Source organism: Anolis carolinensis, chromosome 5 (assembly GCF_035594765.1).
Source record: "Anolis carolinensis isolate JA03-04 chromosome 5, rAnoCar3.1.pri, whole genome shotgun sequence".
NCBI lineage: Eukaryota > Metazoa > Chordata > Lepidosauria > Squamata > Dactyloidae > Anolis > Anolis carolinensis.
The window spans coordinates 203,381,773-203,394,424 of NC_085845.1; the positions used below are offsets into that span (position 1 = coordinate 203,381,773).

Below are 12,652 nucleotides of genomic sequence, written 5' to 3' on the forward strand. Positions count from 1 at the left end.
AGAACTTCCTCACTGTGTGTGTGAGAGAGTTGTTCAGCAGTGGAACTCTCCCTCTGCCCTGTGTGGAGTGTGGTGGAGGCTTCTTCTTTGGAGGCTTTTAAGCAGAGGCTGGATGGCCATCTTTCGGGGGTGCTTTGAATGCGATTTTCCTGCTTCTTGACAGAATGGGGTTGGATTGGATGGCCCACAAGGTCTCTTCCAACTATATGATTCTAATATGCCAGAAGAAAGGATCAGAATCCAAAATGACCTTCACATGTTAGAGAGTTGGGCTCAAACTAACCAAATGAATTTCAATTGGAAGAAATGTATACCACTCCACTGGGATTCTTGGCATTGTAGTTCCAGTAAGGATGACATGGGTCTCCTTTGTTACTTTTTTTGTGGTATCATAGTGAAATGTAGTGAATCCATTGTTGCTGTTTAAGTGTGTGGATTTGTTCCGGCAAGCATTCCAGCAGTCAAGAGGTTAATTGCAGTGAGCCCTGATTGATTGCTAGAAGGGCAAAGGACCAAAACTTCTGTTTGTGCTACGTGACAGGAAGATATGCCATGGGCTGTGGAATGCGAGGAGGAGCTTTGGTGTACTGATAACTCCATGTTTTGATCTTGTGGAGGCAAGATGTGTCCAGACAGCTTTGGGTGTTAGCATTGTAAATATCTTGTAAAATAAAGTCTTTAGTACCGCTGGGATCAGCAGATAAGATCGACTGAGCTGTTGTTCTTTGTTGGTGACACTTTTGCCATTGCTGAGTGGTCTGACGGATGAGCTAATCAGTCAGGACGATTCCCTGACATCCTTGTCTCATCTTCATGACTCCTGATGGGCTATCAAATTGTTGTATTCTTTTCCATGGGGCGAGCTTGATTCATCTCTCAAGAGTTTTGAGGTACTAAAAATTTTCTGTTACTTGTGGGGTATAGCCAAGATACAAAATGCTTCTGATAACTGTTTTATGACCATAATTATAATTTTCTACTCCTGGATTTCCTTATCCAATTATTCTGCAAACCATGTACTTGGTTGTGGATGCTCATGAATCACATTTTTCGTGTCCATTCTTTTTCCAAGCAAATTGCAACCCATGAAATCTCATGCTGGAATTTATTAGTCTTTAATGAGAATTAATGCGAGATGACAGTGTTTGAACTGCCACGGCTCAACACTATTTGGTAGAGAAGCTTGCAAAACTACAACTCCCAGGATTTCATAGCATCGAGCCATGGTTGCTAAAGTGGAGCCAAACTGCATTACTTCTATAATATAGATACACCTTTGTCTCTGCATGTGAACTTCTCCATATCATGCTTGAACATGCCAGCAGTCTCATTTGCAAAACAGTGGTGGAGGCCCCATGAATGGGTTAAAGGACAGACACACAGAAAACCCCATAAGTGTATTTGGAAAGGAGTTTATTTATTTGTTTCACAGCCCAGAAAGAACTTTTGCTGACCCACAGACCCTCTATGAGTCTATGATATGAGAAGGTTGCCAGGTAGCAGGGTTTGGTTGATCACAGGAGGAAGGCTCTCTTGCTGCAATCTCATTGGCAAAGGGGCCAGGCATGTTGGCATATTATCCTGGCAACCCAGGGTCAGTTCTGCACAGGTAGGGCTGCTCTTTCTCACACCTGCTATCCGCCCATCCCTGAAACCCTAGAAGAGAACAGGGACAATGTTATCCAATTGCTCTGAGTGTGCTTTTGTCTCTAACTCTAACCCTAACTCTAATTTGTCTCTATCTCTAACACCAAACCTTACTCTGAATCCATCTGCAATTCTATCTATCAGGGCCGGGCTGTGGCGCAGCTGGCTAGTAACCAGCTGCTATAAATCACTACTGACCGAGAGGTCATGAGTTCGAAGCCCGGGTCGGGTTAAGCCTTCGACCATTAATAGCCCCGGCTTGTTGTTGACTTATGCAGCCCCGAAAGACAGTTGCACCTGTCAATTAGGGAAATTTAGGGACGCTTTATGTGGGAGGCTAATTTACAACACCACAAAACTGCCAGCAAAACACGAGGAAAGGAATGAGGAAGTACAGCCACTACTGGACGGTGAAGCAACAGCTCCCCCTGTGGCCGGAATCGTGAAGCTGGAAAAATGTTAAAAATGCCTCTGAGTCTGTCTAATGTATGCTGTTGTATGTTGGCATTGAATGTTTGCCATATATGTGTTCATTGTAATCCGCCCTGAGTCCCCTTCGGGGTGAGAAAGAAGGGCGGAATATAAATACTGTAAATAAATAAATAAATAAATCTCTACCACTACAAACAGAATCATACTCAGGGCAGCTTACAAAGACTAAAATAAAATAGAAATAAACAGTGTTGGAAGAACAATTAAGACAAGCAATTGAAAATTCACAAATAACACAGTAATTGTTAAAAGCAGGTTCCATAAATAACATAGGTAAAGGTAAAGGTTTTCCCCTGACATTAAGTCCAGTCGTGATTGACTCTGGGGGTTGGTGCTGATCTCCATTTCTAAGCTGAAGAGCCGGCGTTGTCCGTAGACACCTCCAAGGTCATGTGGCCACTGACATGACTTCATGGAGCGCCAATGTTACCTTTCCACCGGAGCGGTACCTATTGATCTACTCACATTTGCATGTTTTCGAACTGCTAGATTGGGAGGAGCTGGGGCTAACAGTGGGCGCTCATTCCGCTCCCGGAATTTGAACCTGGGACCTTTTGGTCCACAAGTTCAGCAGCTCAGTGCTTTAACACACTTCGCCTCCGGGGCTCCTGGTGAATTAATAAAACCAACATGAGAAGTGATCTATAAAAACGTGTCTGTGCTATGAGTTAGGGCAGGCATGTGTACATTTTTTTTTGTCTTGGGGGGAGGGCTGCCCCAGGAGGGAGAGGGGCCGGGCACATGCTGGGTGGGGCAGGCCTAGAGGGTGAGGGTCTAGGAGGGAACGGGACCAAGAGGAGGCAGGGCAGGGCCAGGGTCATCCCCCAGGTTGTCCTCCCAACATAAGGATGGGGCTGCTCGCTCTATCATTATGCCGGGAGTAAGGCAGGACATGCAGCGACTGCCCCAATCCTCCCACCTGACCCCCCTCCCCATTCTCCTCCCCCAATCCTCAGGCTGCCCTCTTGGCATAATGCCAGGTGGAGGGCGAGACAGGCACTAGTTGAGAATGCTCTGGAAGGTTCTTAGTTGCCGCGTGCCTTCTTCCCAGCATAAGGCTGGGGCTGTGTCCTGTTTTGTCTTTCAAGAACAGCCTTAAAACAATGTGGTAAGTAAATGAAAACTGCTTTACTTCAGCAAAACATATTCCACACTCAGTGGAATAATGCAAAAGAAAGCAAAGAACTCTTAGGGCAACACAGTTCTTAAGTCTCTGATCAATTTCCAAATCAAGTAACAGTCTTACTTCAGACAAAGAAACAGCAATAAATCCTTTGGAGCAGTTTCCCAGATGCAGACTCGAAGCAGGCACAAGAGGAGCGAAGGTTTAGGCTTTAGAGTCAGTTTGTTACCAGCAAGAGCTGGCTGCACCTGCTTCTGATTTATAGCCCTGAATTCCCCCACAGCTGCAAGGGCGGTTCCCAATTACTCAGCTGCATTTCTGGCAGCTCTTCTAGCTGAACGATGTCTCTGCTCTGTTTCCTTTTTGCCTTTCCTGAAATGTGGGCACTTGCAAAGTCTCCTCCTCAGATTCCGACTGCCCCTCTGACTCATGAACACTTTCCTGCTACAAATAAGACATGTGCAGTGTGCATCAGAATTTGTTTGTATTTTTTTTTTCAAATGATAATCCGGCCCCTCAACAGTCTGAAGGATTGTGGACCGACCCTCGGCTTAAAAAGTTTGAGGACCCCTGGCATAGACTATCCTTCACCTCCCAGGTATGGGAAGGAATGAGAGATTTCAGGAGTTTGCGGCTCTCGAGGCCAGGCTCTGGAGGCATTTTCAAAGCCTTGGGTACCTTCTCCTTGGAGAACTAGATTTTGGAAATGATCCTCACCGACAATTGTCATCAGGTCCACACAGAGCTCTTGTTCCCCCTCATTGTTGGGTTCTGCGGGTCCCCAGGACATGTACAGGACTGGGCGATGATCGCTCCATATGAACTGTCGTTTCTGTGGAGAGAACAAGAAAGAATGGGTCTGAGATGAAACACAGGGTAGATTTAATTATTATTATTATTATTAAACTTTATTTGTACCCTGCTAGCATCTCCCGAAGGACTCGATGCGGCTTACAAAGGCCAAGGCCTCAACACACAATATAACAATACAAAACAAAAAGCAAATTAAAAACAATTAAAACAGTATAAACCACATGCAATAACAATATGCTAAAACACAATAGAACTGGGCCGGGCCAGAGTAATGGGTACAAGATTAGAAGTGCTGATGTGACAGGTGATATATAAGGCTTATAGGGCAAGTGCAGAGTGCGATAGGCGATCTTAATTCTAATAAAGTGCTTATGGGACTTGGTGTTGGAGATTTCCTATTAATCTGGGAAGGCACATTGGAACAGCCAGGTCTTCAAGTTCTTTCTGAAGACTGCCAGTGTAGGGGCCTGTCTGAGATCCTTGGGGAGGGTGTTCCAGAGTCGGGGGGCCACCACGGAGAAGGCCCTGTCTCGTATCCCCACCAACCGCGCTTGCGACGCAGGAGGGATCACGAGCAGGGCCTCTCCAGATGTCCGAAGTGAACGCGTGGGTTCGTAGACGGAGATGCGGTCACGGAGGTAGGATGGTCCCAAACCGTTCAGGTTTAATGCACTTTGACACTGTAAAATTAACACCTTTGGAATGCCGGGAGTTGTAGTTTGGTGAGGCCCCATCACTCTTTGGCAGAGAAGGCCAAAGACCTTGTAAAACTACCGCTCTCATGATTCTGTAGCATTGAGCCATGGCAGTTAAAGTAGTTTCAAACTGCATCAAATCTGCAATGAGGATGCACCCTACATCAGCTGGGAAAGACAGGGATCAAGCATACAAAGGCTCTGCAACCTCTTGAGCCGTATTCTTAGAGCTCAGGGGTGACCGGCCCTTTCCATAAATTCTATTCTTGCAAGGAGCGAAACATTGCTCTTTTTTTTCTGCTAGTTGGGAGTAAATAACTGGGGGAAATGTTGTTTTTAAAGACTGTGTGCAAGAAAATGTATAGAAAATGGCATTTCTTGTACAAAAAAAATTCTGCACAAAAAGGGCATGCTCCAGAGAATTTTCTGGACAAAAAAATAGCCATTCTGAGTAGAAAATAGTTTTCTTGTTTTAATGAACTTTGGTACAGTAGAGTTTCACTTATCCAACACTCGCTTATCCAACGTTCTGGATTATCCAACGCATTTTTGTAGTCAATGTTTTCAATACATCGTGATATTTTAGTGCTAAATTCGTAAATACAGTAATTGCTACATAGCATTACTGCGTATTGAACTACTTTTTCTGTCAAATTTGTTGTATAACATGATGTTTTGGTGCTTAATTTGTAAAATCATAACCTAATTTGATGTTTAATAGGCTTTTCCTTAATCTCTCCTTATTATCCAACATATTCACTTATCCAACATTCTGCCGGCCCGTTTACGTTGGATAAGCGAGACTCTACTGTATATGCCTACATGTTCTTTTCCCAATGTCTTCTTCCCTTATTCCCATCTCTGGTTCGTGGCATACTCACCTGTAATGTGTAACTTGCCCGGTCATCTTGCAATCCTATCCAGACATTGTTAGCGATCTGATAATTCTTGCTAATATATGTTCCGATGCTTTTCATCTGTCCCTCTTCATCAATCGAGGCAAGATGCACATTCGATCCAAGCTTCTGGCATTCCGCCTGAGAGGAAAAAGCAAGAACAGGGCAGTGGGGTTTCCTGCTTGCCTCCAAATGACTGGCTGAACCCCCAAAGTGCTTCTGCCTAATGGCTCCTCTTTCTTCTTCCTGTCATCCTCCTGAAGCTCCAGCATGACTCTGTGGTCAATGCAATAAAATGACATGCAGCCAGTCCAGAAGACTGCTTGTTTCTTACCTCTGCGTCTCCCCAACTCATTGGGGTGGTGAAGAAGCCAAAACAGGTATTATTGACAGCCAGCCAACCACTGGGACAGGCGGCATTTGCGGCCGAGGCTGGAAGACAAAGAGGGAAGGATTGTTCGGACTGAGACAACCTTCGATAGTCCATTTATGTACCGAATAAATCACCAGCAGAACCATTACAATGCTTTGTTCATTTATTCATTCGTTCATTCATTATATGTCTTGCTGTTATACAATATTTATTTATTAATTATTTACAGTATTTATATTCCGCCCTTCTTTCTCACCCCGAAGGGGACTCAGGGCGGATTACAATGAACACATATATGGCAAACATTCAATGCCAACAGACAAACAACATACATTAGACAGACTCAGAGGCATTTTTAACATTTTTACAGCTTCACGATTCCAGCCACAGGGGGAGCTGTTGCTTCACCGTCCAGTAGTGGCTGTACTTCCTCATTCCTTTCCTCATGTTTTGCTGGCAGTTTTATGGTGTTGTAAATTAGCCTCCCGCATAAAGTGTCCCTAAATTTCCCTAATTGACAGGTGCAACTGTCTTTCGGGGCTGCATAGGTCAACAGCAAGCCGGGGCTATTAATGGTCAGAGGCTTAACCCGAACCGGGCTTCGAACTCATGACCTCTCAGTCAGTAGTGATTTATAGCAGCTGGTTACTAGCCTGTTGCGCCACAGCCCATAGCCCATAGGATCCAAGATGTCGCACCACATAGAATAAAATTTAAACTACCGTATATATTTGAAGATAAGCTGCGTTTTCAACTCTTTTTATGAGCTGAGAAAGCCTCCCCCAGCTTATAATCAGGTCAAGGTCAAGCCGGCAGCCGGAGCCCAGAGGCCCTTGCTTGCAAGATATGATCTATTTATCTCTCATCTTACCCTCCCTTATCAGTGTTTTCTTTTCCAAAGCCTCCCTCGCTCTTAACCAAGGGAATGTTTTGAAAAGGGAAAGAAGCCCTTGCAAGTCCGGAAGACGAAAATACATATATCCATTAATCTTATAAAAGCATTTCCCCTGAAATAGTTGATAATGTCAGCTATAAAGATATAGGCATTTCCCTCTGCAAGTCTTTGCAATCCCTATGTACCTTTATATTTGTATCTATCTATCTATCTATCTATCTATCTATCTATCTATCTATCTATATCTATATTAATTTTATATGAATTTCCTCCTCATATGTTTGCATGTCTTTGCAAATCCTATATACATATAGATATCTAGAGATTTCCATGTTTTATATATGAATTTTTGCCTCACATGTTTGCAAGTCTAGATAGATATATATGAATATCGATATAAAGGGCTTGCAAATATTGCAGGGGAAATGCACACACACACATATGGAGATTTATAGATAGATATAAACATAAATATATAGGGCACGCAAATGCAGGAGGGAAATGCACATATGTAGAGAAAATTTGCAAACATTTCAGGGGGAAATGCATATGTGAAATTAGTATATACTGTATAATTACAGATCTATATCTAGCTCTGCATTGTTTATGTAGGCATTAAATGTTTGCCTGTTACTATGTTGGAAGCTGGCCTGAGTCCCCATGGGGAGATAGGGCAGGGTACAAATGAAGTTATCATCATCATCATCATCATCATCATCATCATCATCATCAAGTTATTATTAATACCATATTGTTTTTGTTGACCCTACTTTTCCACTTACAGAGCTAGTTTATTGTTTTTCTTTGAAATATGGTAAATACTGAAAAACCTTTAACTTACGGATGCCTCAATATAATTTCCTTGGGATCTATTTTCATTTTGAAATTGACCCGTAGCTGCTGCATTTTCCACTCTCGGCTTAGGCTGGAGGGTCAGGCTGGAGCATGCCTACCCACCTGACAAGGGCACCAAGCCAATTTGGGCTCGCCCAAGAAGACTTATGGAACCTAGTAGGTTCCAGAATGCTCTGAAGGATCTGGAGCCTGTCAGCGACTCGATTGATGTGCAGGTGGACACATGGAACATCAGGCTATCCAATGCACTCTACGAGATCGCCCCTAGACGCCCTCTCCAACCCCGCCGAAATCGGTCTCCTTGGTTCACCGAGGAACTTCGATCGATGAAGCGGGAAAAGAGACGGCTAGAGGGCGTGTGGTGAGAACTTCATGACAGAGCTTCAAGATCAGCTTACAGGGCATTTATGGAGTCCTATGAGCATGCTACCATCGAAGCAAAGCGAGTATATTATGCCTCTTTGATAGCATCCGCCAGCTCACGACCGGCAAAATTGTTCAAAATAATTAGATCTCTAACTACGGTTCCTAATGTCCCAAAAAGTGATGATCAGGCCCCTTCAGCCAAGGCCTTCCAAAGCTATTTTGTTGACAAGATCTCACTACTACACCAGGACCTCCCTGCGACAATTGATACAAGGAGAGAACTTGAGACTCCATGGCCACTTGCTGGGCCTACCCTCGACCGGTTCATCCCACTGGACGCAGAGGCTGTTGATAGGCTCATAGCTGCAGCCAGACCGACCACTTGCTCCCTCGATCCGTGTCCCTCCTGGTTGGTAAAATCCTGCATGGAGGGATTACGTGATCCTCTGTTGAAGATAATAAAAGCTCCCTTGAGCAAGGAGTCTTTCCAGAGGGTTTAAAAGAGGCGGTGGTCTCTCCCCTGCTGAAGAAACCAGATTTAGATCGTTCAGTTCCCTCCAGCTATCGCCCAGTTTTGAACCTCTCGTTCCTGGGCAAGGTGATTGAAAGGGCAGTAGCGGAGCAGTTGCAACAGTTCCTAGACGACACAGCCGGATTAGATCCCTTCCAGTCCAGCTTTCGTGCGGGACACGGGACAGAGACTGTGCTGGTCTCCATCACGGATCACCTTCGATGCCAGCTTGATCAGGGCGGGTCGGTGTTGCTCGTGTTATTAGACCTCACTGCAGCATTTGACACAGTCGATCACAATCTTCTGACCCACCGCCTTGCCGTTGTTGGAGTCAGGGGGACAGCTTTAAATTGGCTGGCCTCCTTTCTTCACAACCGTGGACAGTGAGTGGAGAGGGGAGGCCTGGTCTCTGAGAGGTCCCCTCTACATTGTGGGGTTCCTTAGGGGGCCATTCTCTCCCCTCTGTTGTTTAACATCTATATGTGACCACTTGCTCAGCTGGTCCGAGATTTCGGGCTCGAGTGTTATCAATATGCTGACGACACTCAGCTTGTGTTAAAGATGGAAGGCCGACCGGATTCTGTACCCGACAATTTTCATCGGTGCCTCGAGGCCATTATTGGATGGTTGTGTTCCAGTAGGTTAAGGGTGAATCCAGCAAAGACGGAGATCCTATGGCTGGGCCGACCGGGCAGTGGGGATATCCAGTTGCCAATCCTGGATGGTGAAGCGCTACGCCCATCTTCACTAGTAAAGAGTCTGGGAGTCCTCTTGGACCCTTCACTGACGATGGAGGCCCAGGTCTCCGCCGTTACCAAAACTGCCTTTTTTCATCTTCGGCAGGCTAGACGGCTAGCCCCCGATTTGTCTAGGGACAACCTGGCTACGGTGATCTAGGCTACGGTCATCTCGAGACTGGATTACTGTAACACCCTTTACATCGGCCTTCCTGTGTCGGTGATCCGGAAGCTCAAATTGGTGCAAAATGCAGCTGCCCGGCTCCTTGCAGGAGTCCCGATAAGATGCCACATAACACCAATCTTACGGTAGCTGCACTGGTTACCAATTGAGCACCGGATCACTTTCAAAGTGATGGTGCTTACCTTCCAGGCCTTACATGGTCTAGGGCCGATGTACCTGAGGGACCGCCTCGCTCCCTACAAACCCCAGAGATCCCTCCGTTCTGAGGACCAAGACCTGTTGGAAGTCCCCAGTTTTAAGGCCTTGCGTCTAACAGCAACTAGACACAGAGCCTTTTCAGCAGTGGCACCATCTCTCTGGAACACCTTGCCACCTGAAGTCTGTGCCTTGCGGGACTTGTCGGCTTTCCGCAGGGCATGTAAGACACACCTGTTTCGGCAGGCCTTTGAGTTCTGTTAGATGTTTTAAAAGGTGCTTTTAGGATGTTTTTAAGATATTTTTAAAGATTTTTTAAAGATGTTTTAAGATGTTTTTAAATTGTTGATTTTAGCCGGTTCTTGTAAGCCGCCCCGAGCCCTAGGGGAGTGGTGGCATATAAGTTTGAAAAATAAATAAATAAATAAATAAATACTTGAGTTAATAAGTTTCCCCAGTTTTTTGTGGTAAAATTAGGTGCCTCGGCTTATATTAGGGTCGGCTTATACTTCGGCTTAAGCTTCCCTTAATTACAGTAGACTCATTGAATCCATTGGGAATTTATCCACAGGATGCATCTCCACTGTCAAATGAATACAGTTTGATACCATTTTGATTACCATGCTTCAATACTATTGCTATGGAATCCTGGGAGTTGTAGTTTTATATGATCTTTGGCCTTCACCGCCAAAGAGTTCTGGTGCCCCACCAAACTACAACTCCCAGGATTCCAGAGAATCCAGACACAGCATTTAAAGTGGGGTTAAACTGCATTCATTCAACAGTGTAGATGCACCCCAAGTTTTAAATTGTCATGATCCCCATCTCATGCCATCTCTGGACACAGAGTGCTGACACATGGCCATGGGCCAAAAGGGAGGACAGGATATATGAACCAGCCATAAAACTCTAGGACTCTGAGAATGATTTATAACACTGTAGTTAGGGCCTATATAGAAGGGCAGTAGAGTAGACTCTTTTATTCCGAACAATAAAGCCGTATGGTATCTTCACTTATTGTGTGTCTTGGTGTATTCTTCCGAAGAAGACTTATTCACAGCAACACAGCTGGAGCTGAGAAGCCTTACACAAATACAGCCATTAAATCCATCAAATTTACCCTTACGTTGACAAGCTATTCAAGGATTAATTCAATGGATCCATTCTACTTGGAAGACTTCTCCAAAGGTTCCCTGGCAGTCCTTCTGGGCTTGGAGAAGGTGCTTCTGCTTGGACCGCCACTCTCTATTTGGCTTGGCTCGTGTAAACCAAGATTCTGAGAGCACACCTGGGACCTACCTGGTTGAAAAAGGAAGACAAGCCACAAACCCAAAAGGGAGAGATAGGAGGACGAGCCCAGCCCCATCAGCACCTGAGGAGAGGGGAGAAGGAACAAAGAAGTAGTTGGGAGGAAAGTAGTTACTCCATTTGGACAGGTTGCGTATGATGTATTGAACTGTTCTCTGCAATTGAGATGTCTTGATATTTACTTTAGTGGTGACAGGAAACTATCAGCAGGCATCCTTTTGGTTAGTCCAAACTAGAATGGATCCCTTTGATCAACTATTGAATCATAAATCAACTTGCAAATACATCCATTCCTTAAAGGTTCTATCAAAGGAGTCTCTAGACTGTAGAATGAATGCAGTTTGGCTTAATGCTATGGGACCTGGTACATGTAGCTCTACAAGGCCTTTAGTTTTAGAGCTAGATGGTGTTATATTTACATATGGAATTGGGATCCTGTTGCTTAGTCCAAGTAAAAATGGGATCAATTGTTAAATAGAGGGTCAAATGTGTCCATCTGGACAGCTGTATTGGGTCCATTCAACTTGACCCATTGTTGGACAAATTGAGGAAACAGTCTTGGGTCCTATCTGCACTGCCACTGAACTGCATTACATAAATCTATACTGCGCTATATTGAATTGCATTATATGAGTCTACACTGACCATATAATGCAGTTTCAAACTGTATTATATGGCAGCATAGATGGGGCTTTAATTTCTCTTAATGGTCTGAATACCAAAACAAAAGTTTGATGGCCACCATCATAGACAACCTGGGGCCACTCTAAACCGTAGTAGTAGTAGTACTAGTTGTAGTAATAGTAACACTACTACTATGACTACTACTAGTAATAGAACCTTAGAAGGGTGAAAGAAACCAAAACATGAAGACTACTCACTCACTCGTCTTCCTTTCCGTCTCTGTTCAGCTTTTCTAGTGGCAACTTCTTTCTCTCCTCTGGGGAACAGAAGTTTTCCAAGGACACTTATAGACTTACCGCCAGGGCATGCCATGTACTTCTTTTACATGTATCAAAAAACAGAATAGCTTGACCCCAAAATCAAAAATAATGTTCATCTGAATATCCCAGTAGGCGTCCCTCAGAAGTCACCAAGAAGTACGAACAAGCTGGACACTGTGGGTGGAATCTTTAATGCCATATCCCTTTTCTTCTGATCTTATCTGAGATGCTTCTGCTAGATATCTGTTAGGTGAGGAACACGAGTGGGAACAAAGAGGGTAAATAGAAATGTATTGAGGTGTATCTGAGCCACAGTAGCTCAAAGGAACCATCAGGAAGGACTAGGAGAACCAGATGTTGGAAGAAAAGTAGGATGGGATGTTTATGGACCTTCATATCCTACTGATTGAGAGCTTCTGTTGTGTTCCCTCAAAGACACAATGGTAAGCACTGTTGGTGCATGCCCCTATATAAGTTCCCTTACACATACATAGGGTTATACACCAACAATACCTAACATTATTTTTCTTAGAATCCAGATCATTAAGACAAGTGAAGGCTCCATCTACACTGTCTTTGAGGGAACTCAAAAGAAGCTCTTGACAAGTTGGGAATCAA

General features: G+C 44.5%; 1 protein-coding gene across 2 annotated transcripts; it reads right to left on the reverse strand.

The window, feature by feature from the left end:
* Nucleotides 1-1,396: 1,396 nt before the first annotated feature.
* LOC100567163 (C-type lectin BfL-2) lies at nt 1,397-12,105 on the reverse strand. Of its 2 annotated transcripts, none has more exons than XM_062983414.1 (6): nt 11,972-12,105; nt 11,082-11,154; nt 6,001-6,098; nt 5,652-5,807; nt 3,980-4,094; nt 1,397-1,656 (listed from the first exon to the last, which is right to left on the reverse strand). In XM_062983414.1, the coding sequence occupies exons 2-6, from the start codon at nt 11,146-11,148 to the stop codon at nt 1,577-1,579; spliced, it is 516 nt and encodes a 171-aa protein (XP_062839484.1). In that variant the 5' UTR covers nt 11,149-11,154; nt 11,972-12,105; the 3' UTR covers nt 1,397-1,576. The 2 variants fall into 2 exon arrangements, with proteins under 2 accessions (XP_062839484.1, XP_062839483.1); XM_062983413.1 differs by having other exon boundaries at nt 11,976-12,101.
* Between the last annotated feature and the right edge of the window lie 547 nt (nt 12,106-12,652).

Bases quoted from the DNA above. Each gene is read 5' to 3' on its own strand.
- LOC100567163 (XM_062983413.1), bottom strand. From the start codon at position 12,086: ATGGCATGCCCTGGCGGTAAGTCTATAAGTGTCCTTGGAAAACTTCTG. The intron at 4,095-5,651 runs GTGAGTATGCCA...TTCTCTCCACAG, and splicing joins GGGCAAGTTACACATTACAG to AAACGACAGTTCATATGGAG. The intron at 1,657-3,979 runs GTGAGGATCATT...GTTCTCTTCTAG, and splicing joins GGACCTGATGACAATTGTCG to GGTTTCAGGGATGGGCGGAT.